At 43.7% G+C, this 25,586-nt stretch overlaps 1 protein-coding gene across 2 annotated transcripts; it reads left to right on the forward strand.

The window, feature by feature from the left end:
- Positions 1 to 6,656: 6,656 nt before the first annotated feature.
- On the forward strand, positions 6,657 to 24,103 carry LOC122555212 (apolipoprotein L3-like). 2 transcript variants are annotated; one of them, XM_087995898.1, is made up of 5 exons: positions 6,657 to 6,710; positions 9,135 to 9,246; positions 11,170 to 11,233; positions 17,318 to 17,345; positions 22,856 to 24,103. In XM_087995898.1, exons 3-5 carry the CDS (start codon positions 11,224 to 11,226, stop codon positions 23,619 to 23,621), a joined length of 804 nt encoding a protein of 267 aa, XP_087852024.1. In that variant the 5' UTR covers positions 6,657 to 6,710; positions 9,135 to 9,246; positions 11,170 to 11,223; the 3' UTR covers positions 23,622 to 24,103. The 2 variants fall into 2 exon arrangements, with proteins under 2 accessions (XP_087852024.1, XP_043556928.2); XM_043700993.2 differs by lacking the exon at positions 11,170 to 11,233.
- The last annotated feature ends 1,483 nt before the right edge of the window (positions 24,104 to 25,586 follow it).

Raw genomic sequence — 25,586 nt, forward strand, 5'->3', positions numbered from 1 at the left:
ACCAACAGGTTTAGACAGCACATTTGGATCGGCACAGCCTTGGAGGGCTGAAGGGCCTGTTCCTGGGCTGTAAATTTTCTTTGTTCTTTGTTCTTTGCTGTTTAAGATACTCCAACACATCTAATGAGGATTTAACCTCAGGTCACCTCCAATCAAAATTCTCCAGTGAGATGTTAAAGATTTAGAGGAGGACATAAGGAGGGCACTGGGCAAAGCAGGTATTTGTTTCCAGGAAACATTAGTTAGCCATCACTTTCCCAATTAGGATCCTAAACTGTCACTGACCCTCACAGACTCCACTTCCCTTTCAAACCCTCCATCTCACTGCCTCTCACAGACTCCACTTCCCTCTCAAACCCTCCGTCTCACTGACCCTCATTAACTCTGCTTCCATCTTGAATTCCCCTCTTGATGGTTCCTTCTCTGTTGCTGCTTCTCTCCCTGTGGTGACCTCACTCCTGCCATTCCATCCATTCCTCGTCTCTCCCACTTGTCTCCCATTTTAAAACAATTCAATCACCCTTGATCTTATTGAATAGTGGGGTATGTTGAAGGGCTGAATGGTCTCCATTTTGTGGACTTTATTTGAACATGTCAAATCTTTGTTGTTCATAATCAGGGCAGTTGTAGATTCATGAATGGTCAATTAAGTTCACACAGACTCACGTGAAACTGAAAGCATAACATTTCCAGTAAATGAAGTCTTTTCAAATTATTCTACTTACTTTGAACCGGCAGAGGAAGGAAACGGTAGCCTGAGATAACAGATATCAAATATGATTGGCAATGAGAGATGAAGAAAATTGTAAACAAATCTTCAACTCGAATTAGAGTTATGGAGTCAGAGTCAAACAGCACTGAAACAGACCCTTCGGTCCATCTCATCCATGATGACCAATTTTTCCAATGTAAACTAATCACATTTGCCTGCGTCCATTTCCCTCTTAATCTTCCCTATTCATGTCGCTGTTCAAATGTTTTTTAAATGCTGTACGTGTACCTGCACCAAAGACTTCATCTGGGAGTTTATTCCACATGTAAACCCCCTCTCTATGTGAACAAGTTGTCCCTCAGATCTCTTTTAAATCCTGCTCATCTCGCCTTAAAAAATGCCCCCTCGGTTTGAACTCCCCCATTCTTTTGTTATTCACCTTGTCAATGCCCCTCAGGACTGTATAAATCTCTCTAAGGTCATCCTCAACCTCCTTCACTCCAGGGAAGAAAAATGTCCCGGCCTATACAGACTCTCCCTGTAACTCAAATCCTCCTGACCTTCCAATATCTTTTCTGAAGCATCTGCTATTTAATAATATCCTTCCTATAGCAGGGCAACCAGAACGGTTAATTTGTCTAAAAGTGGCCTCACCAACACCCTGTATGACCTCACCATGAGGTCCCACTCTTATACTCAATGGTCTGAGGATTGAAAGCAAGCATGCTAAACACCTGCTTAAACACCCTGTCTCCCTGTAATGCAACGAACAACGAACTATGTACCTGAAACCCTCGGCCTCTCTGTTCAACATCCCTGGAACATCCACCAAGGATATGAATAGAAGCACGCTTTTCCTCAAAAATTGACAAATAACTTCGTTAGACACTGAAGGAAGATGCAATGACAAACCCTGGCAGTTCAATATCGCTTGTGTGAGACTGTCCTGACTGAAAGAGAATGCTGCTCCCCAGGTGTCACTGGAGCCACAGTGAGAAATTGAATCCCCAGTAACAGGGTGCTGGAGAGTTAGCGGATCATAAAAAATTAGATTTTTGGGTTTCAACTGCGACAAGGATTTCTGCAGTTACAGTACTCAGTGAAGATTGGGTTTCCATGAGTACAAACAGTAGGACTGCAATTAATATCATTCAGATACTTTTTAATTCATTCATGGAGAGGCTGCTTTATGGGTTTCTCCATCATTTCTCTCCAATCTTTAGCTGCTTTTGAGACTCATAGAATCATAGAATTATACAGTACATAGTTTTGATGAGTGATGGAACTACATTACCTGAGAAGTTAGCGTTACTTCACCAGTGTGTGGCCTCGACTGTATTTGCTGGCAATGAAGATTGTCCAGTGTATGAAACTGTTGAAACTTTATTGCTGGAACAGCACAGCAGGTTTGGAACTACCTTCCAAACCTGCTGTGCTGTTCCAGCAATAAAGTTTCAACTTTGATCTCCAGCATCTGCAGACCTCACTTTCTCCTCCAGTGTATGAAACTGGCCAATCAAGTTGCTCTTTACTGCCACGTAGGGCTGAAGTGGTGTGTTGCTACGACATAGTTATCCTGACCCAGCTGACTCCTCAGAAATTGCAGGTGAAATTGACAATGCCAATTGAAAATTCCCCTAACTGTGACATTGTTTGAACAAACCTCTTACAGATTGAGATTTCAAATGGTTGCTATGTGTTTATGTTTAATTGTTACCTGGAAGAGGTTAGAGAATTCTAACACCAGAATAAAGACAAAATCAAAGACACCCCACAACAATCCACCCACCCTGTGACCCAACTACCTTCCAAACCTGACACACTGTACCCCTTAGACTCACCCACATTCCGAACTGATTCCCTTCCCAGACCTGATGTGGATGTGCCGGTGTTGGACTGGGATGGACAAGGTCAGAACAGGTTACAGTCCAACAGGTTTATTTGAAATCAGAGTTGCCCCTTCATCAGGAGAAGTAAGAGTGAAGCCACGCAGCCACAGAAATTATGGGCAGAGACATCAAAAGATCATACAAAGTGCAGTGTCCACAGGCTGAACAACAGGTTCCTGCAGGTGATCGAGATTGTCAGATGATGTGAGTAAAGTGTCAGCAGCTGAATAACACGAGCAGGGGTGATCTATCATCTGATTAAATGAGGCAATGAGATCATAAGATTAGATTCCCTACAGTGTGGAAACAGGCCCTTTGACCCAACAAGTCCACACCGACCCTCCGAAGAGTAACCCACTCAGACCCATTTCCCTCTGACTAATGCACCTAACACTATGGGCAATTTAGCATGGCCAATTGACCTGACTTGCACATCTTTGGACTGTGAGAGGAAACCAGAGCAAACCCACACAGACACAGGGAGAATGTGCAAACTCCACACAGACAGTTGCCTGAGGTGGGAATTGAACCCGGGCCCCTGGCGCTGTGAGGCAGCAGTGCTAACCACTATGCCACCATGCCACTCTTGCTAAACGCTAAATGTAAGATGGTGGTGGAGACAAACCAAATGACTGGAATAACATGATAAGTATAAGAGTTGCATGCCTGGCATCTTACTAAAGTAATAAGTAATCTAAAACTGTACAAACTAATTAAAGTATAGAGACCAAAACCATTTATCAAGTTGATGGGTCTAAACAGGACAGGAAGAAAGGTTTTACAGACACAGAACAGTGTGGTGGGGTCACAAGGAACGCGACATGAACCTAAGTTCACAGTTGAGGCCATCTTCATGGGTAGGGAACTTGGCTCTCAGTTTCTGCTCAGCGATTTCTGTGTTGTGTATCTCGACGGCCACCTTGGACGATGCTTACTTGAAGATCGGAGGCTGAAATTCCTTGACCCCCTCAGTGTTCCCCAACTGGAATGGAACATCCTTATCTGTCAATTGTTGTACAGCATCCATTCATCTGTTCATCAACATAGATCTATGTTTGTCTACGGTCAACAGAACCATAACTAAACCACAGGGCAGAGTTTTCTCCTCTCCTGGTGAGAACCCACAGAAAATAAACATGAATGAAAAACAATCAGAGGCTTCACCTCAAAAGACTATTTCCTGAGTTTCCTTTAAGTTTGAAATGACAACTTTAGGACCTCGTTACTGAGCGGGAACTTTCATGAGGTTCCACTGAAGTATTCACCCAAACCATCTCATTTCTACCCCACTTCCAATTCTCTTTGCCTTTTCCCAAGAAACTAGATGATGCAAGGCATGAAGCAAAGACCAGGTACATGACCAGGATCATCCTGCATTTTCAGAGTCTATGATTCACTCACAAGAACACAACATTGAAATTTCCCTCCTTCAAATCAGCGTCAACTGTGCAATTATAATATAAAATGGCTGCCACTGCACATAGAGCAACGACAGCGTAAGTTACTGCTCTTTTCTTCGGGGCAGAGTAATAGTGCATAGTATCCAGGGATGTGTGGGTTCGGTGAATCGACCATGGGAAATGCAGGGTTATGAGGTTGTGGAATTGGGATGGTAGGTGTCAACAGTGGACAATCTTTAAGGAGTTTTCTGGGGTTCCTGTGTTTGGTTATTCCCCCCTATCGGTGTCTGCTGACACCATAACCCTTCGACCCATTACTAATTCAAAATCATTTCCTTACTTTTACTCACTGTCCCAGCATCCACCGCACTCTGGCCTAGTAAATTCCACAGATTCATGATCTTTTGTGAGAAAATATTTCACCTTATTCTTTTTTAATCTGTTACTCCTCATTCCAAGCTATGTCCTATTGTTCTCGATTTCCCCATGTGGGGAAATATCCTCTCCACGACTACTTTGTCAATCCCTTTCAGTATGTTATATCCCACAATTAGAACCCCAGAGTGTGTTGGTCTAAACTATTCAATCTCCCTTCATAAGGCAAACCTTTCAACTCTGGAATCAATCAAATGAACTGAGGTCGGAGCAGGAAGGAGAGCGAGTATGGGCGTGGTCCCGGAGTGAGTCACAGCTGGACCGATAAGTGGAGTAGACAAATTCAGGACCAATGGGGTGTGAGGGCGTGTCCTGAATGGAGACCAGTGCGTGGACGCCATGAGGCCTGGTGTTCTGAATCCGGGGGACATGGACTCAGTGGAGGAAGGCTCCAACCTCATTCTGATCTTCTTAAACCCTATATTCCATATTTGTCTATTTTTCTATAATTTCGATTTTATAACAACTTTTAAAGTATCTGACCTGAGACGGTGCCAAGAGTCAACTTTATAAACGTTTCACTGCACTCATTCCAGTGCATGTGACAATAAAGGCTGATGCTAATTCCAATAAAAGCTATTTCTCTGAGCTATCTCTAAAACACCTACATCCCTCTTCAAGTAACAGGACTGAAATTGATATAATACTCCAGGTGCGGTCTCGCTAATGCCTTGTACAGGTGCAGCAACGTTCTTCAGTTCTATTCCCTCAGCGATAATTGCTAAAATTCTATTTGCTTTTCTTATTACCTCTGTTCCTGCACACTGGTTTTCTGCGATCCACGTACAAAGACACATAGATCCCACTGCACTGAAATACACTGAGGGTTCTCCACATTCAGGTAATAAGGAACCTTTCTAACCCTCTCTTCAAATATGATAAGTTCTCACCTATTCATGTTAAACATCATCTGCCAAATGTTGGCCCACTCACCTAACCTGATCACACCTATTGGTAAATTTTATATATCTTCATTGCAAATTGCTTTCCAGCCTATTTTAGTGCCATGCGGAAATGTGGCTATAGTACTTTCAACTCTGCATCCAAGTCATTATTATAGATTGTACCTAACTCAGGCATAAGGACTGAACCCTGTGGAACCCCATAAGGTACATCTTACCATCCGGACCAAGACCCATTTATGGTGATTCTCAGCTCCCTGTTGGCTGTTTACCCAGGTGAATACATTAGCTGACCACATGTGACCTTACCACTAAGGCTGAGTATTTACGGCTACATTGATGGAGAGCAGGCCTGTGCACATACCAGCGTTATGATTGAGGCTGGAAAGATACACTGACCTCTTTGCATGACACACTTCTCTGATGTCCAGTAACATGGCAGCTAAATGGGTGAATGTTAAAGGGTGTGTGTGTAAAACATGTTTAGCGGGGTTGTTGGGGGGTGGGGAGGTGGGGGTTGGTGCAAGGGAGGGTGATGGGCTGCAACAAATAGTATACTGAAAGGTTGGTGTGGGCCAGGTCAGGGCTTGGTGGAGAGTCAGGCAGAAGGGAGACTTGGTCTGCAAGGTGTGAGTCTCAAGACTCATGGTGAAAAGGGTATCAGATTGAGAGAGGTCAGTGCAATGTCAGGGTGGGGTAATGGGGGCTAGTAGGTATGGGTCACAGAGGTGCAGTGTGTTACCTCTGCCAGGGAGCTGAATGGCAGGGGTTGGTGGGTTGGAACAGGGCTCTTCGACTGTGTGATCACTCTGGCGTTAGAGTGGATATTTAATCCTCTCACTTTCTCCAGGTAACTGTTAAACTATTAAACATCTGAAATCTACAACTTTAAGCAGCTTGTCCTCGGGATTCTATGCGCCGAGGAATTCCCGATTGGAATCTTCAATTTCTCTGACAATTCCAAAGGAGTCAGCTGTGTCAGGATTTGGGTGCAGTCCCACTGCGGCCGACATTACTGCAAAGACCAATGGGGTTACCTGGACAGTATCCTGGATATACATTCATTGCCAACTAAAACAATCTAAGTCATGCACTGTCCAGACAATAAAGTCCTCTTGAGAACTGTGGTTACACCGCCCTTTCAAATGCTAACTCTTCCTGACATCTGAAAGTGGTGTATTGTGAAACTTTATAGACTGCATCTTGATTTGGCAACTTATTCTGTTTTTTATGCTTTCCTTACAAACCTGGGGTTTCGGTTTCACAGAGTCTGCGAGTATATAAATGGGATTCTCCATTCCTTTGTTACAGAGAAGCCTGCTCTTGATCAAGCGCAGCTGACCCTGAATCCATCATCATTGTCTCAGAGCCGGTAAGTACAAATTATCAGTGGGGAAAGGATACCCGTAGTTTGTGCTTATCATCTGGCTCTAAAACATCATTCAATTCCAATTAACAGTGAGTTGAAATGAATTGAAGAAAGAAAAATCATAACTTTAGTGCAATGAATATTTATAGTCATCTTTAAAATGTTATTGAAGTTGCAGCCATTCACCCCAATTCCTCTGGTTTCATTAATCTGACATTTTATTCTCTGCATGTTTATCATTAAACAACTACTCAGTTTAATATTTTGACTTTAACTGCGTTATTCAAATGCAACTGCATTGATCAAAACATTGAGGATAGGAGTTGGGACATCATGTTGTGGCCGTGCATGGGATAGTGAGACCTCTTTTGGAATACTGCATCAATGCTGATTGCCTATCCAGAGGAAAGATGCTGTTAAACTCGATAGGGTGCACAAAAGATTTAACAAGGACATTGCCTGGACAAGAGGATTTGAGCTGTAGGGAGAGGCTGAACAGCTGGGGCTATTTTCTCTAAGGTGTTAGAGGCTGAGGGGTGGCCTTCTGGAGGTTTATAAAATCATGAGGGGCATGGATAGGATAAATAGACAAGGTCTTTTCCCTGGGATGGGGGAGTCCAGAACTAGAGGGCATAGGTTTAAGGTGAGAAGGGAAAGGGACCTAAGAGGCAACTTATTCATGCAGAGGGTGGTGCATGTTTGGAATGAGCTGCCAGAGGAAACGTTGGAGGCTGGTACAATTACAGCATTTAAAAGGCATCTGCGTGGATGAATGCATCAATGCCCCTCATGATTTTATAAACCTCTCACCTCTCGGTCTCCGACTCCCCAGGGAAAACAGCCCCAGCCTGTTCAGCCTCTCCCTGTAGCTCAAACCCTCCATTCCTGGCAATATCCTTGTAAATCTTTTCTGAACCCTTTCAAGGTTCACAACATCCTTCTTATAAGAGAGATTCCAGAATTGTACGCAATGCTTCAATTGGAGCCCAACCAATATCCTGTACGGCCACAGCATGACCTCCCAACACCTGTCAGAGATGTACAGCATGGCACAGACCCTTCAGTCCAACCCGTCCATGCCAACCAGATTATCCTAAATTAATCATGCCGACCAGATAACCTAAATTAATCTATTCTCTTTTGCCAGCACTTGGCATTTAGCTCTATAAGGCAAAAGTGAGGACTGCTAATGCTGGAAACCAGAGTTTAGAGCAGAGTGGTGCTGGAAAAGCACAGCAAGTCAGCAGCATCCGAGGAGCGGGAAAATCGACGATTCGGGCAAAAGCCCTTCATCAGGCATAGCTATTCCTGATGAAGGGTTTTCGCCCGTAATGTTGATTTCCCTGCTTCTCGGATGCTGCCTGACCTGCTGTGCTTTTCCAGCACCACACTGATCTAAACTTAGCTCTATAAACCCATGTGAGAGATTACTGTGCCCCAAGTATCACAAGAGTCGTAGAATCCCTACGGCATGGAAGTAGGCCACCCAGACTAACACCCTATCCGATCCCTGTAGCACTCTATTTCCCATTGCTAATCCACCTAACTTACATACCCCTGGACACTAATGACAATTTAGCATGGCCAATCCATCCAATCTGCACATCTTTGGATTGCGGGGGGATTCTGGACCACCCAGAGAAAACCCACACAAACACAAGGAGAACGTGCAAAATCTACACAGACAGTCACCTGAGGGTAGTACAAAGCAGCAGTGCTAACCACTGATGATGAGGAGGGAGAAATCTGACTAAGAGCACATGGATGGCATTTGTGACCCATCACTGTATACATTAGAATTATAGGCTTAGGTCAGGCAGCAGGGTGAGTTGGGCTGTGGGATGTGAATGTTACCTCTCGTGGTGGAAAGCGAGTCGGATTGAGAGGGGTCAGTGAAAGGTCTGGGTGGGGTATTAGGGAAGAGTAAGTGTGGGTTACAGAGGTGCAGTGTGTCGGGACAGGCAGGGAGCTGAATGGCACAGTTGGTGGATTGTAACAGGGCTCTTCGACTGTGAGATTACTCTGGCAATAGAGTGGATATTTAATCCTCTCACCTTCTCCAGGTGAATCATCGATTTGCCCGAATCATCGATTTAAACTATTAAATATCTGAAACCTAGAACTTTAAGCAGCTTGTCCACAGGATTCTATGTGCTGGGGAATTCCCCAGTGGAATTCCCCATTGGAATTTTCAATTTCCCTGGCAATTCCAAAGGAGTCAGCTGTGTCAGGATTTGGGTGCAGTCCCACTGCAGCCAACATTACTGCAAAGACCAAGGGGGTTGCCTGGACAGTATCCTGGAGGTGTATTCATTGCCAACTAAAACAATCTAAGTCAAGCACTTTCCAGACATTTTATCAGAGTTTTCATGTTGTAACTTCTTTTGGCAGCTTGTTTTAGTCTTTCCTTACAAACTGGGGTTTCAGTTTCACAGAGTCTGCGAGTATATAAATGGGATTCTCAACTCCCTTGCTCTGAGAAGTTTGCTCTTGATCAAGTCCGGCTGACTGTGAATCTACCATCATTGTCTCAGAACTGGTAAGTACAAGTTATCAGTGGGGAAAAGATAGTTTGTGCTTATGATCTGGTTCTAAAACTCCATTCAGTTAGAATCATCAATGAATTGAGGTAAATTAACAAAGAAAATTGTCGTGCAGTGGATATTTAAAGTTTTATTGAATTTGTAGCTATTTGCCCGAATTCCCCCATTTTTAATTATATGACATTTTTTCTCTATATGTGCATCATTAAACAAGCATTTAGTTTAATATTTTGACTTGTACCATATTGTTCAAATGTAACTTCGTTGGTCAGAACATTGAGTATAGGAGTTGGGGTGTAATGTTCCAGCTGTACAGGATATTGGTGAGACCTCTTTTGGAATATTTCATTCAGTTCTGGTCATCCTTCTATAGGAAGGGCGTTGTTAAATTTGAGAGGGTACAGAAAAGATTTGTTAGGATATTGCTGGGACTGGAGGGTTGAGTTAGTGAGAGAGGCTGAGTAGGCTGGGGCTATTTTTTGCCTGGAGGGTCGGAGGCTGAGGGATGAAGTTATAGAGATCTCTTAATCATGACAGGCATGTTTAGGGTGAATAGCCAAAGTCTTTTCCCCAGGAAAGCAGCCCAAAGTTAGAAGGCATAGGTTTAAGGTGAGAAGGGAAAGATTTAAAAGGGACCTGAACCGCAACTTTTTTATACAGATGGTGGTGTGTGTATGGAATGAGCTGCCACTGGTGGAGGATGGTACAGTGATAACATTTAAAAGGCATCTGGATGTTTCTTTGAATAGGAAGGGTTTAGAGAGGATATGGACCAAATGCTGGCAAATGGGATGAGATTATTTAGGATACCTGGTCAGCATGGATGTGTTGGACCGAAGGGTCAGTTTCATACTCTGTGACTTTATGACTTTGTCACTATATGACTCTGGAACATTTGATTTTTATTAGTCAGTTAGAAGTCACGGTGTGAATGTTGCAGATGGAGGATTACACTCCTGCAATGGAAAGGCTGATGACATAAGGTAACATGAAATAGTTTAAAGATTTTATCTCTCTTGTCATGAAAGATGGCACGGTGGTGAGCACTGCTGCCTCATGGTGCCAGGGACCCAGATTCAATGCCACCTTCAGATGACTGTGTGGAGTTTATACGTTCTCCCCGTGTCTGTGTGGGTTTCCTGTTGGTGCTCTGCTTTCCTCTCACAGTCCAAAGATATGTGGGTCAGTCAATGGGAAAAGTGAGGTTACAGTGGGCTTGGGTGACATGCTCTTCAAGTGATCAGTGTGGAATCGATGGGCGAAATTGTGTACTTCCACACTGTAGGGATTCTATTAAAGGAGAAACCCAGCAGGAGAGTTAGTGTATGTGGAGAAACAAGGTTAATATTTTGAGTAGCTATGACTTGTCCAAGTCTTGGGCAAATGTTAGGGCAGCAGTTCATTGTCATCAGCAAATGGAGTACAATGTGGGCAAATAGGGAATCTATTTATTTTGGAAGGGAGAACAAAAGAACGGAATACTATGTAAACAGAGAGAAACTGCAGAAAGCTGTAACACAAAGGGATTGGAGGGGGGGGGGGGATTTCTGCACAAGACACAGAAAGCTATCACACAGGTACAGCAGGTCATCAGGACGGCTAATGGAATGTTGGCCCTCATTTCAAGAGGGTTGGAGTATAAGAGCAGGGAAATCTGACTGTCACTGTACAAGGTGCTGGTGAGCAGGTTTGGTCGCCTTATTTAAGGAAAGATATCATTTCATTGGAGGCAGCACAGAGAACGTTCATGAGGATGATCGAAAGAACTGCAGAAACTGGAAATCAGAAAAAACCCCAGAAATTATTGGAAAAACCCAGCAGGTCAGGCAGCATCTGTGGAGAGAAAAAATAACATTTTCGGTCCTGTTCTGGAGAAGAATCACTAGATCTGAAGCATTAACACTGTTTTCTCTCCACAGATTCTGCCAAACCTGCTGAAGTTTTCCAGCAATTCCTGTTTTTGTTTCACGCGGATGATTCCTGGTATGAGCATACCCAGCTTGTACAGATACCATTTACTCCAGAACAAATCCTAATGCCTTGGAAATCTGAAGCCGTTTTACAAAGCCATGTTCTCATTTGCTTAACCCTCTGTTCCCCAAAGCATATGGTATTGACAATAATGGTCGCTGCCTTGAAGTCTTGCTTTACAATCTGTTTCACTTAGTGACACCAATGTCCCTGCCATCAACTACACAACATCCTGGAGTCTTGTCTCCATCCACAAGCACACCAGCTTAAGCTGTCACATCTCCCACAACTGTCCCATTCCACTCCATTAAAAATCCGACATGTTTCAACAAAATTATCTCTCCCAGTAAGTACACTCCCAAACTGTTTAAGCTTTGCTCATCAGACAGACCCTCCATACCAGGGATTAGACTTGGCACATGCCACAGGTTGGACACTGCACTTAGCAAGCTGTCCTGCCAAACCTTAAGCTTTGTTGTGGGTTGTTTTTTGACAAATTCACTTGTGTGTAACAGGTAAATGAGAACAGTTCTCACCATTATTTACTTTTTACATTCTAGGAGAAACTGCTCCAGGGTGTCAACAAATCAAAGCTGATTGGTTAACATATCACTGTGGAAAAGTCACCAGGAAATTGTTGGTGATGGGGTGGATGTTTGGGCAAAATTAATTGGGGCAAGTTTGGCAGTTGGTCAGTTAGAGTAAGAGAGTCACGGAGATGTACAGAATGGAAACAGACCCTTCGGTCCAACTCGTCCATGCCGAGCAGATGTCCTAACCTAATCTTGTCCCACTTGCCAGCACCCAGCCCATATCCCTCTAAACCCTTCCTATTCATGTACCCATCCAGATGCCTTTTGAAACTTACAATTGTATCAGTCTCCACCACTTTCTCTGGCAGCTCATTCCATACATGCACCACCCTCTGCGTGGAAAGGTTGCCACTTAGATCTCTTTTTAATCTTCCCCTCTCACCCTAAACCTATGCCCTCTAGTTCTGGACTCCCCCAACCCAGGGACAAGAACTTGTCTATTTATCCTATCTATGTCCCTCGTGATTTTATAAACCTCATCCTCTGACGCTCCAGGGAAAACAGCCACAGCCTATTCAACCTCTCCCTATCGCTCAAATCCTCCAACCCTGGTAACACCCTTGTAAATCTTTTCTGGAGCCTTTCAAGTTTCTCAACATCCTTCTGATAGGAAGGAGACCACAAATGCATGCAAAATTCCAAAAGTGGCCTACCAACGTTCTGTACAGCCACAACATGACCTCCCAACTCCTGTACTCAACACTCTGATCAATAAACGAATGTATACTAAATGCCTTCTTCTCCATCCTATGTACCTGCGACTCTACCTTCAAGGAGCTAAGAGCCTGCACTCCAAGGTCTCTTTGTTCAGCAACACTCCCTAGGACCTTACTATTAAGTGTACAAGTCCTGCTAAGATTTGCTTTCCCAAAATGCAGCACCTTGCATTTATCTGAATTAAACTTCATCTGCCACTCCTTAGGCTATTGGCTCATCTGATCAGGATCCCATTGTAATCTGAAGTAAGTTTCTTCACTGTCCACTACACCTCCAATTTTGGTGTCATCTGCAAACTTACTAACTATACCTCCTATGTTCATGTCCAAATTATTTCTAAATGATGAAAAGTAATGGACACAGCACTGATCCTTGTGGCACTCCACTGCTCACAGGCCTCCAGTCTGAAAAACAACCCTCCACCACCACCCTCTGTCTTCTACCTTTGAGCCAGTTCTGTATCCAAATGGCTAGTTCTCCCTGTATTCCATGAGATCTAACCTTGCTAACTAGACTCCCATGGGGAACCTTGTCGATTCCCATGGGGAATCTTATCAAAGGCCAAACTGAAGGCCACATAGATCACATCTACTGCTCTGCCCTCATCAATCCTCTTTGTTACTTCTGCAAAAAGCTCAATCAAGTTTGTGAGACATGATTTCCCATGCACAAAGCCATGTTGACTCTCCCTTGCTTTTCCAAATATGTGTAAGTCCTGTCCCTCAGGATTCCCTCCAACAACTTCCCCACCACCAACATCAGGCTCACCAGTCTATAGTTCCCTGGCTTGTCCTTACCACCTTTCTAGAATAGTGGCACCATGTTTGCCAACCTCCAGCCTTCTGGCACCTCACCTGTGACTATCAATGATACAAATATCTCAGCAAGAGGCCCAGCAATCACTTCTCTAGCTTCCCACAGAGCTCTAGGTTATATTTGATCAGGTCCTGGGGATTTATCTACTTTAATTCATTTCAAAACTCTTTGGATTCTCCTTAACTCTGTTTGCCAAAGCTATCTCATGTCCCCTTTTTTCCCTCCTGATTTCCCTTTTAAATATACTCCTACTTCCTTAATACTCTTCTAAGGATTCACTTGATCTATCCTGTACGGCCTTACATGTACTGCCTTCTTTTTCTGAACCAAACCCTTAATTTCTTTAGTCATCCAGCAATCCCTATATCTACCAGCCTTTCCTTTTACCCTAACAGGAATATATTGTCTCTGGATTCTTGTTATCTCATTTTTGGAGACTTCCCATTTTCCAGCCGTCCCTTTACCTGCGAACATCTGCCCCCATTCAGCTTTTGAAAATTCTTGCTTAATACCGTCAAAATTGGCCTTCCTCCAATTTAGAACTTCAACTTTTAGATCCGGTCTATCCTTTTCCATCACTATCTTAAAACTAGTAGAATTATGTTCGCTGGCCCCAAAGTGCTCCCCCACTGACACCTCAGTCACCTGCCCTGCCTTATTTGCAAGAGTAGGTCAAGTTTTGAATCAGAAATTTTTCTTGGACACACTGAACAAATTCCTCTCCAACTAAACCCTTAAATCCCAGTCTATGTTTGGAAAGCTAAAATCTCCTACCATAATCATCCTATTATTCTTACAGATAACTGAAATTTCCTGATAAATTTGTTTCTTAGGGAGTCTAAAATACAGTCCCAATGAGGTGATCACCCCTTTCTTATTTCTCAGTTCCACCCAAACAACTTCCCTGGACTTACCCTCCCTGAGTACAACAGTAACGCTATCCCTTATCAAAAACACTACTCCCCCTCCCCTCTTGCCCCCCGCCTTTCTATCCTTCATGTAGCATTTGTATCCTGGAACATTAAGCTGTTAGTCCTGTCCATCCCTGAGCCACTGTAATTTCTATGATATCCCAGTCCCATGTTCCCAACCATGCGCTGAGTTCATCTGCCTTCCCTGTTAGGCCTCTTGCATTGAAATGAATGCAGTTTAATTTGTCAGTCCTACCTTGTTCTCTGCTTTGTCCCTACCTGCCCTAACTGTTTGACTTTCTCCTTTTCCAACTGCATCAGTCTCAGATTGATTTCTTTCCTCACTGTCTCCCTGGGTCCCACCCCTGCACCTTACTAGTTTAAATCCTCCTGAGCAGCTCTAGTCAATCTTCCTGCCAGTAAATTAGTCCCCTTCCAATTCGATTGCAATCCATCCTTCTTGTACAGGTCATGTCTACCTCAGAAGAGATTCTAATGATCCAAACATGTGAAGCCTTCTCCCATACACCAGCTCCTCAGCCATGCATTCATCTGCTCTATCCTTCAACTCCTACCCTCACTAGCTCATTGCACCAGGAGTAATCCAGATATTACTACCCTCAAGGACCTCCTTTTTAATTCCTGCCTAACTCTCCATGTCCTCCCTTCGGAATCTGATCCTTTTCCCTTCCTATATCTTTGGTTCCAACATCTACTCTCCCCTTTGAGAACATTCTGCACCCTCTCAGAGACATCCTTGATCCTGGCACCAGGGAGGCAACACACCATTCTGATGTTTTGCTGTTGGCTGCAGAAACGTCTATCTGTACCTCTGATTAGAAAGTCCCCTATCACAATCAATCACTCAGAACCCAACATATCCCTCATTACATTAGAGCCTATCTTGATACCAGAAACTTGGCTGTTTGTGCTACATTCACCTGAAAGTCTATCACCCCCTACATTTTCCAAAACAGCAATCCTGTTTTGAATGGGGATATCCACAGAAGACTCCTACGCTACCTGCCTACCCCTCTATCTTTCCTGGAGTTAACCCATCTATGTAACTGTATCTGGGGCTTTTCTCCCTTCCTATAACTGCCATCCATTACAACCCCCAGGCTCTTGTAAATTCTTCATAGCTTCTAACTATCACTCCAACAGATCCATTCAATCTGATAGGATTCGCAACCAAAGATAGTTCCTGCAGACATAATCATCAGTAACACGTAAACTCTCCCTAAACTCCCACATCTGACAAGAAGAGCATATCACTCTACTAAAGGCCATTTTTGCTTCATCTGATCCTTAGACTCAGAAAATAGCATTGTCTTATTCCCCGACAAAACACTGCTCCAGGCTAACTTAATACTTGTGGCTTTGTTATGGGGAAAATCACCAGTCTTGTCATCAGAGTCAGGGATCAATGACAATATTTATTGCAGAAGGAAATACTGGAGCTCCGGGTAGCCAATAGCACAGTGGTCAGCTATGATTCTTCTCTCATCCTGGCCTACATGTCAAAATACTTGTACCTCTTGTGATACAATGGGTCAGTAATGAGATTATTGTCTTTGCATCATGGTTTGCTTATGGCAATCAGCGCAGAATTGTTGATAATTTTGATACAGTCATTGTCAGTTCCAGTGCAACCTTTGTTAATTTCAATGTGGTCGTTTTCAGTTTCAGTGCAGACACTGTCAGTTTCAATGTCTGTGCGGAAGTCCATTGCTGTAGTAATGGGCATGAATTGCTTATCCTGAGAAGATTACTGCAGCCCTGGCTATTAGCACTCTGTATTGAGTCCATATCAAACTGATAGCATTTCTATCAAAGGTGTTGGCTGGACCCAGACACTTCAGCGGGCAGTGTGCATTACTCATGTGTATTCTTTCCCCCACCCGCCTTAAACTAATCAACTAGGTTGTGAGTGCATTGTGCTGGATTCTGGTGGCCCCAGGCAGTGCCTGTGTTTGCTCTGTTGTCTCTCTCCATATTGTGGTCAGGCAGCCATCTTATGTATTAAGTGGCCAACTAATGGCTCAGTGGGCCATCTTGTGTGTCTGTGTGCCTAGTGTCACCCTGCCCAGTGCCATCTTCTACTTCAGCTAATATTTTTATGTTTAATCAAGAGACCTTGGAGTGCAGGTTCATAGTTCCTTGAAAGTAGAGTCACAGATAGATAGGATAGTGAGGAAGGAGTTTGATATGCTTTCCTTTATTGGTCAGAGTATGTAGTATAGGAGTTGGGAGGTCATGCTGCAGCTGTATAGGACATTGGTTAGGCCACTGTTGGAATAATGCGTGATCTCCTTCCTATCAGAAAGATGTTGTGAAACTTGAAAGAGTTCAGAAAAGATAGACAAGGATGTTGCCAGGGTTGGAGGATTTGAGCTGTAGGGAGAGGTTGAATAGACTGGGACTGTTTTCCCTGGAGCATCGGAGGCTGAGGGGTGACCTTATAGAGGTTTAAAAAATCATGAGGGGCATAGATAGGATAAATAGACAAGGTCTTTTCCCTGGGATGGGGGAGTCCAGAACTAGAGGGCATAGATTTAGGTTGAGAGGGGAAAGATATAAAAGGGACAGAAGGGGCAATATTTTCACACAGAGGGTGGTGCGTGTATGGAATGAGCTGCCAGAGGAAGTGGTGGAGGCTGGTAAAATTGTAACATTTCAAATGTACCTGGATGGGTATATGAATAGGAAGGTTTTGGAGGGATATGGGCCTAGTGTTGGCAGGTGGGACTGGATTGGTCACAATGGATGAGTTGGACTGAATGGTCTGTTTCTGTGCTGTACACCTTTATGACTTTCTTTTGCAAATTTCCAAAACAACACAACAGCATATAAAACAGCAATTAATGATCCTGGAATTCGAGGAAATCACCTCCAAGATCTAAAATGCCTCATTTTTGCACACTAAATTCTGTCGAACGTTTTGTGAAGTAGACATTTGACCAAACACTTCAACTCTTTGGTTGTGATGCAGGATGTTCTATATCTGAAAGAATGATTTTCTCTGGTATTAATAACATTTGTTTAAATTCTTTTAACAGATAGCAGCTCAGACACTGAGATGTCCAAGTATGTATACATTCATGGAACAGTGCTATGAATGCATTGGTCTGAAATGTGAATGATTTATTCATGTCTTGTTTAACATACTGACTAACATGTAGAAGGTACCTTGTAGAAAGTGAGCACTGAGTGTGACCACTCCTTGTCAGCCTTTACCTGCAACTGATCAAATATTTCTCCTCACATTCTCAAGCCATTCCACATTTTCTATCGCACTCTGTTCTATCCTTTCAATAACTTCTCCTCATTTACAAAGAGGGAGCATTGAGTCTGTTGCCAGATCCAGAGACATTCCAACAAAATGTGTTCATTCCCTCATCGAGATACACTCCAGAATAGAACAGGAAGGGTTTTCCTGTCTGATTGAGAATTGGTGAAACGATGAGTCTCGTTGGGGTGTTAAATATACTGAGAGAGTTTGATGTTGGAATGCTGTTGTGTAGAATTGTAGCGAATACAATACACAAGATTGGAGGAGGTACAGGTGAAATGCTCTCCTTGGATGGAGAGCAGGGAGGAGGTGAAGGGGCAGGTGTTGCACCTTCTGCAGTTTTCATGGGAAGGTGCCATAGAGAGGGAGGGAGATGGTGTTAATAACCTACATTAATGTATAAGTCTAAGCAACAGTAACTGCACTGGGCTAAGTAGTGGCCACAACATCAGAGTTTACATCATGTGATAAAGGCTCAGTGAGAAGTGAATAATGGCTGACTCCCAATGTCTTCAAAGTGAGTTACCTGAAAGGGTTAACTGACAGTGTCAAGGTCAATGGAAATGGAGTTTAGGGCAGTGGAATGTTCCTCCTGCAGAATATGGGAAGTCAGGGTCACCACACTACATCTGTGGGAAGTGCACCCAACACCAGCTCCTCGAAAACTGCGTTAGGGAACTGGAGCTCAAGTTGGATGAACTTCGGATCATTCGGGAGGCAGAGGGGGTTATTGACAGGACTTACCGAGAGGTAGTCACTCCCCAGATAAAAGAAAAAGACAGATGGGTGACAGTTAGGGGACAGAAAGGGAACCAGCAGGCAGTGCAGGGATCCCCTGTGGCCATTCCCCTCAACAATATGTATACCGTTTTGGATACTGTTGTGGGGGTATGACTTACCAGGGGAAAGCAGTGGGGCACCTGCTGCTCAGAAGGGAAGGGGGAAGAGGAGCAGAGCAGTAGTCATTGGGGACTCGATAGTTAGGGGGACAGATAGGAGGTTCTGTGGGGACAGGAGAGACTCACGGTTGGTGTGTTGCCTCCCAGATGCCAGGGCTCATGATGTCTCTAATCGTGTTTTTGGGATCCTTCAGGGGGAGGGAGAGCAGCCCCAAGTCATGGTCCACATTGGCACCAACGAAATAGGTTGGAAGAGAGATGGGGACTTGAGGCAGAAATTCAGGGAGCTTGAGCTAGGACAAACAGAGTTGTTTTCTCTGGTTTGCTGCCCGGGCCACGTGCTAGTGAGGTGAGGAATAGGGAGAGAAAGGAGTTGAACACATGGCTACAGGGATGGTGCAGGAGGGAGGGTTTCGGGTTTTTGGATAATTGGATCTCTTTCTGGAGTAGGTGGGGTCTCTACAAGCAGGATGGTCTTCATCTAAACCAGAGGGGTACCAATATCCTGGGGGGGGGGGGGGGGGGAATTCGCTAAAGCTATTAAGGTGGATTTAAACTAATACAGCAGGGGGATGGGAACCAAATTTGTAGGACAGGTACAGACAAGGATGAGAGTAGGGAGTTCCAAAATCAAGTATCTGACACTGACACTGGCAAGTGTGTGTACTTCAACGCGAGGAGCATCCGAAATAAAGTGGGTGAACTGGCAGCGTGGGTTGGTACCTGGGACTTCGATGTTGTGGCCATTACGGAGACATGGATAGAGCAGGGACAGGAATGGCTGTTGCAGGTTCCGGGATTCAGATGTTTCAGTAAGAACAGAGAAAATGATAAAAAAGGGGGAGGTGTAGCATTGTTGATCAGGGACAATATTACAGTTGTAGAAAGGATGTTTGGGGACTCGTTAACTGAGGTAGTATGGGCTGAGGTTAGAAACAGGAAAGGAGAAGTCACCATGCTGGGAGTTTTCTATATATCTCCGAATAGTCCCAGAGATGTAGAGGAAAGGATAGCAAAGATGATTCTCGATAGGAGTGAGAGAGGCAGGGTAGTTGTCATGGGGGACTTCAACTATCCAAACATTGACTGGGATCACTACAGTACGAGTACTATAGATGGGTCAGTTTTTGTCCAGTGTGTGCAGGAGGGCTTCCTGACACAGTATGTAGACAGGCCTACAAGGGGCGAAGCCACTTTAGATTTAGTACTGGGTAACGAGCCTGGCCAGGTGTTAGACTTGGAAGTAGGTGAGCACTTTGGAGACAGCGATCACAATTCTGTCAGGTTTACTTTAGTGATGGAAAGGGATAGGTGTACTCCACCGAGCAAGAGTTACAGCTGGGGGAAGGGAAATTATGATGCAATTAGGAAAGATTTAAGAAGCATAGAATGGGTAAGGAAACTGCAGGGGATGAGCATATTAAAAATGTGGAGCTTATTCAAGGAAAAGCTCCTGTGTGTCCGAGATAAGTATGTACCTGTCGGGCAGGGAGGAAGATATAGAACACATGAGCCGTGGTTTACTAAGGAAGTGGAATCCCTGGTCAAGAAGAAGAAGGCGGCTTATGTTAGGACAAAATGTGAAAACTCAGTTAGAGCGCTTGAGGGTTACAAGGAAGTCAGGACAGACCTAAAAAGAGAGCTCAGAGGAGCCAGGAGGAGACATGAGAAGTTGTTGGCGGATAGGATCAGGGTTAACCCTAAGGCTTTCCATTAGTATGTCAGGAATAAAAGAATGACGAGAGTTAAATTAGGGCCAATCAAGTATAATAGTGGGAAGTTGTGTGTGGAGTCAGAGGAGATAGGGGAAGCACTAAATAAATATTTTTTGACAGTGTTCACTGTAGAAAATGAAAATGTTGGTGAGGAAGATACAGAGATACTTGCATCTAGACTAGAAGAGATTGAGGTTCACAAGGAAGAGGTATTAGAAATACTGCAGAGTGTGAAAATAGACAAGTCCCCTGGGCCAGATGGGATCTATCCTAGGATCCTCTGGGAAGCAAGGGAAGAGATTGCCGAGCCTTTGGTATTGATCTTCAAATCATCATTGTCTACAGGAATAGTGCCTGAGGACTGGAGGATAGCAAATGTGGTTCCCTTGTTCAAAAAGGGTAGTAGAGACAACCCTGGTAATTACAGACCAGTGAGTCTCACTTCAGTTGTTGGTAAAGTGTTGGAAAAGGTTGTAAGAGATAGGATTTATAACCATCTAGAAAAGAATAATCTGATCAGGGACAGTCAGCACAGTTTTGTGAAGGGTAGGTCGTGCCTAATGAATCTTATTGACTTTTTTGACAAAGTGACCAGACAGGTAGATGAAAGTAAACAGGTTGATGTGGTGTATATGGATTTCAGCAACGCGTTCGATAAGGTTCTCCACAGTAGGCTTTTATACAAAATGCGGAGGAATGGGATTGCGGGAGATACAGCAGTTTGGATCAGTAATTGGCTTGCTGAAAGAAAACAGAGGGTTGTAGTTGATGGAACATGTTCATCTTGGTGTCCACTTACTAGCGGCGTACCGCAAAGGTCGGTGTTGGGTCCACTGCTGTTCGTCATTTTTATGAATGACCTGGATGAGGGCTTAGAAGGGTGGGTTAGTAAATTTGCGGACGACACTAAGATCGATGGAGTTGTGGATAGTGATGAAGGATGTAGTAGATTGCAGAGAGACATAGATAGGATGCAGAGCTGGGCTGAGAGGTGGCAAATGGAGTTTAATGTGGACAAGTGTGAGGTGATACACTTTGGACGGAGTAATCGGAGTGCAAAGTACTGGGCTAATGGTAAAATTCTTGGGAGTGCAGATGAGCAGAGAGATCTCGGTGTCCATGTACACAGATCCCTGAAAGTTGCCACCCAGATTGACAGGGTTGTTAAGAAGGCATACAGTGTTTTGGCCTTTATTAATAGAGGAATTGAGTTCCGGAACCAGGAGCTTATGCTGCAGCTGTACAAAGTTCTGGTGCGGCCACACTTGGAGTATTGTGTACAGTTCTGGTCACCGCATTATAAGAAGGATGTGGAAGCTTTGGAAAGGGTGCAGAGGAGATTTACTAGGATGTTGCTTGGTATGGAGGGAATGTCTTATGAGGAAAGGCTGAGGGCCTTGAGGCTGTTCTCGCTAAAGAGAAGGTTGAGAGGTGACTTAATAGAGACGTACAAGATAATCAGAGGGTTAGATAGGGTGGACAGGGAGAGCCTTTTTCCAAGTATGGGGATGGCAAACACGAGGGGACACAACTTTAAAGTGAGGGGCGATAGGTATAAGACAGATGTCAGAGGTAGTTTCTTTACTCAGAGAGTAGTAAGGATATGGAATGCTTTGCCTGCAACGGTAGTAGATTTGCCAAATTTAAGAGCATTTAAGTCGTCATTGGACAGGCATACGGATGTACATGGAATAGTGTAGGTGGGATGGGCTTCAGATTAGTATGACAGGGCGATGCAACATCGAGGGCTGAAGGGCCTGTACTGCGCTGTAATGTTCTATGTTCTATGTTCTTTCTTTAAGAACATTCCATATATACTCGAGGATAAGTCAATCTCATGTAAAACTCGACCCCTATATTTAGTCAAAAAATCTAGAATGTTCCATATATCTCATGTAAAAGTCGACCCTACTTCTACACAATTACAGATCAACATTTATGAGTCAGCGTGCCTGCCCTCTTGCGCTCCACTCCGGCTATACTACTCTGTGCCGGGTTTTCCAGTCTGCCACATTAACCTCCGTGTCAGGTTTTCAGAATTACTGTAATTCTTGTTTTGTTTTCTCCTTTATTGGTTTTGACATCAATGGGTTTCTGCTAACAATACGGCATGCATTTTGATTGGCACGAGTTTCAGTCCCTCAAATGTAGTATCCCTGTAATAGTCGACCCTAAGTTTAACCTTAAAAGGTACTCAAAAAAATTCAACTGTTACTTGAGTATACACAGTATGCGTAGACCTACATGCACCTTATGGTACTTGTAACTGGAATGTGGTACGTCAGTACCATGTTACCATAGCAGGCAGAATGGAGGCAGTTATTTTGTAGACAAATGTTCAATAATGGCCATTATTCTTTTTCGTTTTGTTGTTTATTATTGTATATAGAGGTCTAGCTCTTGTTTGTCTATGTTTTGACTCATACTAAGCATGCATTTCATCCCCTCGAAAATAATACTGGTGTGACAGTCAACCTCCTAATTTCAGCTTTAAAAAAAAGTCTAAAAAATTCGACTTTTACACGGTTGTAGACAGTAATAGAATCTTAAAACGTTGGAGCAGGAATAGGACAGTCAGATCTCCTAGTCTTCTGCACCATTTCATGAATGCAGATTATTTGTGTTACATCAACAGGTTTTTGAGACGTGTCAAACCAAATTAGTAAAGAATTGATATTTTCAATCTTACAGGAAAGTGACTGAAGATAATCCACTGAACGGGAATGTCAATGTAAAAGATTTTCTTCTCAAATTCGATAAACATATTCCACAAATGATAACTTACAGCAAGGAGCTACGTGACATAGCCAATTGTGTCGACACGTGTAAGAGAGATGTGAACATTGCCAATGTCACTGGGACGTCTGCAAGTATTGTAGGAGGACTTCTGGCCATTGCTGGATTAATTGCTTCTCCTTTTACTTTTGGTGCATCTTTAGTTCTCACTGGGGTGGGACTCGGGGTGGGTGCAGCTGGTGGTGTCACTAACATTGGAGCGTCTATTACTGATCATGTTATTCAAAAGAAAAAAACTGACAAGATGAAAGAAATCATAGAACTCTTTGAAAAAGACAACAAAATCATGTTAGAGAGCTTGTGTTGGGTACAGCAGAGTATTGAAGTATCAATTAGAATGAGAGAGGAAACTATATCAAGAAGCTCAGCGATTGGTGCAACTCAGGCTCTCACTAAAAGCTTGAATCCTGTTCTTGTTGTGACTTCAAATGTGACCAGAAATGCTTTAAGAGCCGCCAAAGCTGTGTCAGGAGTTCTGTCAGGACTCCTCCTGGTGTGGGATATGTATCATTTAGTGAAAGATGCAAAGGACCTTCACAAAGGAAGTAAGACTGAACTTGCTCAAGAAATAAGGAAAGCAGCTGATGCTGTAGATGAGACAATAGAGGAATATAGAAAGGCTTATCAAGAAATAGTGGAAAATGCACAGTTTCTCAAATGATGTCTGATTAATGAAATTTCAAACTGCCAATATTTGTAACAACTTTCTCCAAATTATGAAAAGCATTTCCGCTTCTTTTAGCTCAGTTTGCTGGATTGTTGGTTTACTGTGATGCCAACAACCTGGGTTCAATTCCCATCACCAGTTTGTGGTTACCATGAAGGTCTCTCCTTCTCAACCTCTTCCTTTGCCTGAGGTCTGTTGGCCCTCAGGTTAAATCACCACCAGTTGCTTATTTCTCTAATGAGAGCGCGACCCTAGTGGTCTGGTAATACCATGGCAACACAACAAACAACAATTTGTTAATTCAGTTTTGAGTTCTGATGAGGATTGGTCTCATGGAGAGTTTGATCACCTCAAAGTTGGACTCGTCCAAAGCTCTTACTTACACAAAACCTTCTGAAGATTTGCCATTGTGTCCACTGCATTAACTCTATTTTCAGAAAAAGTTTCAAATTAAAATATTCATGTTTAAGTCTCAATGCCTGTGTCTCTTGACTTTCTATCCAAATGAAAACCTCCTCCAACACTAATGTCCCCCCCCCCATACCTCTTTCCCTTCATATATTAGAATTATCGACACCAAACACTGGTCCCTCCCAGAATGCCACACTTGCTCCACCTCAGTGTACTTCATTGAAAACATCCTTCACATCTCCCCCTGTTTGAGAAAACTTTGGTCAATCCTCCTAATGATGCCTTCATTGGTTCCAGGTCAGTGGCTTGGAGGGGAACTCGCAGGTGGTGGTGTTCCCATGTATCTATTGGCCTTGTCCTTCTCAATGAAAGTGGGTGTGGGTTTGGAAAGTGCTGTCTGAGGATGTTTGGTAAATTCCTGCAGTGCATCTTGTAGATAGGACACACTGCAGTTACTGAGCGTCGGTGGAGGGAGGAGGTGTTTGTGGATGTGATGCTCAGCAAACTGGCTGCTTTATCCTGGATGGTGTCGAGCTTCTTGATTAGTGCTGGAGCTGTTGGGTGGGGTCTCCCATGTTTGGTCGGTGTAAATACATAGATACATAAAGACTGAGAAAAGTAAAGCAGCCATTCAGCTCTTCAAGCCCTCCCCTGCATTCAATATGATCACGGCTGAACATTGAACTCAGTATCCTGCTCCTGGTTTCTCCCTGGGTCCTTTGATCCCCATTGCTCTAAAAATTATACTATTCCCCCTTCTTAAAAATCATGCAATGCCAGGTTATAGTCCAACAGGTTTGTTTAGAAGTACAAGCTCTCAGAGCGCTGCTCCTTTATCCAGTAGCTAGCTTCCTGACAAAGGAGCAACATAATGAAAACTGGTACTTCCAAATAAACCTCTTGGTCTACAAGCTGGTGTTGTGTGATTTTTAACTTTGCCCATCCCAGTCCTCCACATCAAACCTCCTTCTTGAAAAAGTTCAATATTTTGTTCTCGTCTGCTTTCTGTGGCAGAGAGTTGCATCTGCTCACCACTCTGTGGGTGAAGAGATTTTTCTTCACTTTACACTTAAATGATCTCCCATTTGACCATAAGATGTAGGAGCAGAAATTAGACCATTCAGCCCATTGAATCTGCTCTGCCATTCCATCATGGCTGATCAGTTTCTCAACCCCAATCTCCTCTCTTCTCCCCATAACCTTTAATTCCCTTAACAATCAAGAACCAACTATCTCAGTCTTAAATATACTCAATGACCTGACCTCCACAGAATTCTGTGACAATTAATTCCATAGCTTCACTACTCTCTGGCTGAAGAAGTTTCTCCTTAACTCCGTGCTAAAGGGTCTTCTCTTTACTCTGAGGCTGTGCCCTGGGGTCCTTGTCTCTCCTACCAATAGAAGCCTCCTTATTTCTTTTTTTGTTACCCTCTGTGGGCCTTTCTAAGCTTCCCAATCCTCTGGTTTCCCACTGCCCTTCACTCCATCATAAGCTTTCTCCTTTGCTTTTATGCTGTTCCTGACTTCCCTGGTCAGCCATGGTTGCCT

This window comes from Chiloscyllium plagiosum, unplaced genomic scaffold (genome assembly GCF_037043375.1).
Source record: "Chiloscyllium plagiosum isolate Xiang-an unplaced genomic scaffold, Cpla_swu_hap1 HiC_scaffold_1, whole genome shotgun sequence".
Lineage (NCBI taxonomy): Eukaryota > Metazoa > Chordata > Chondrichthyes > Orectolobiformes > Hemiscylliidae > Chiloscyllium > Chiloscyllium plagiosum.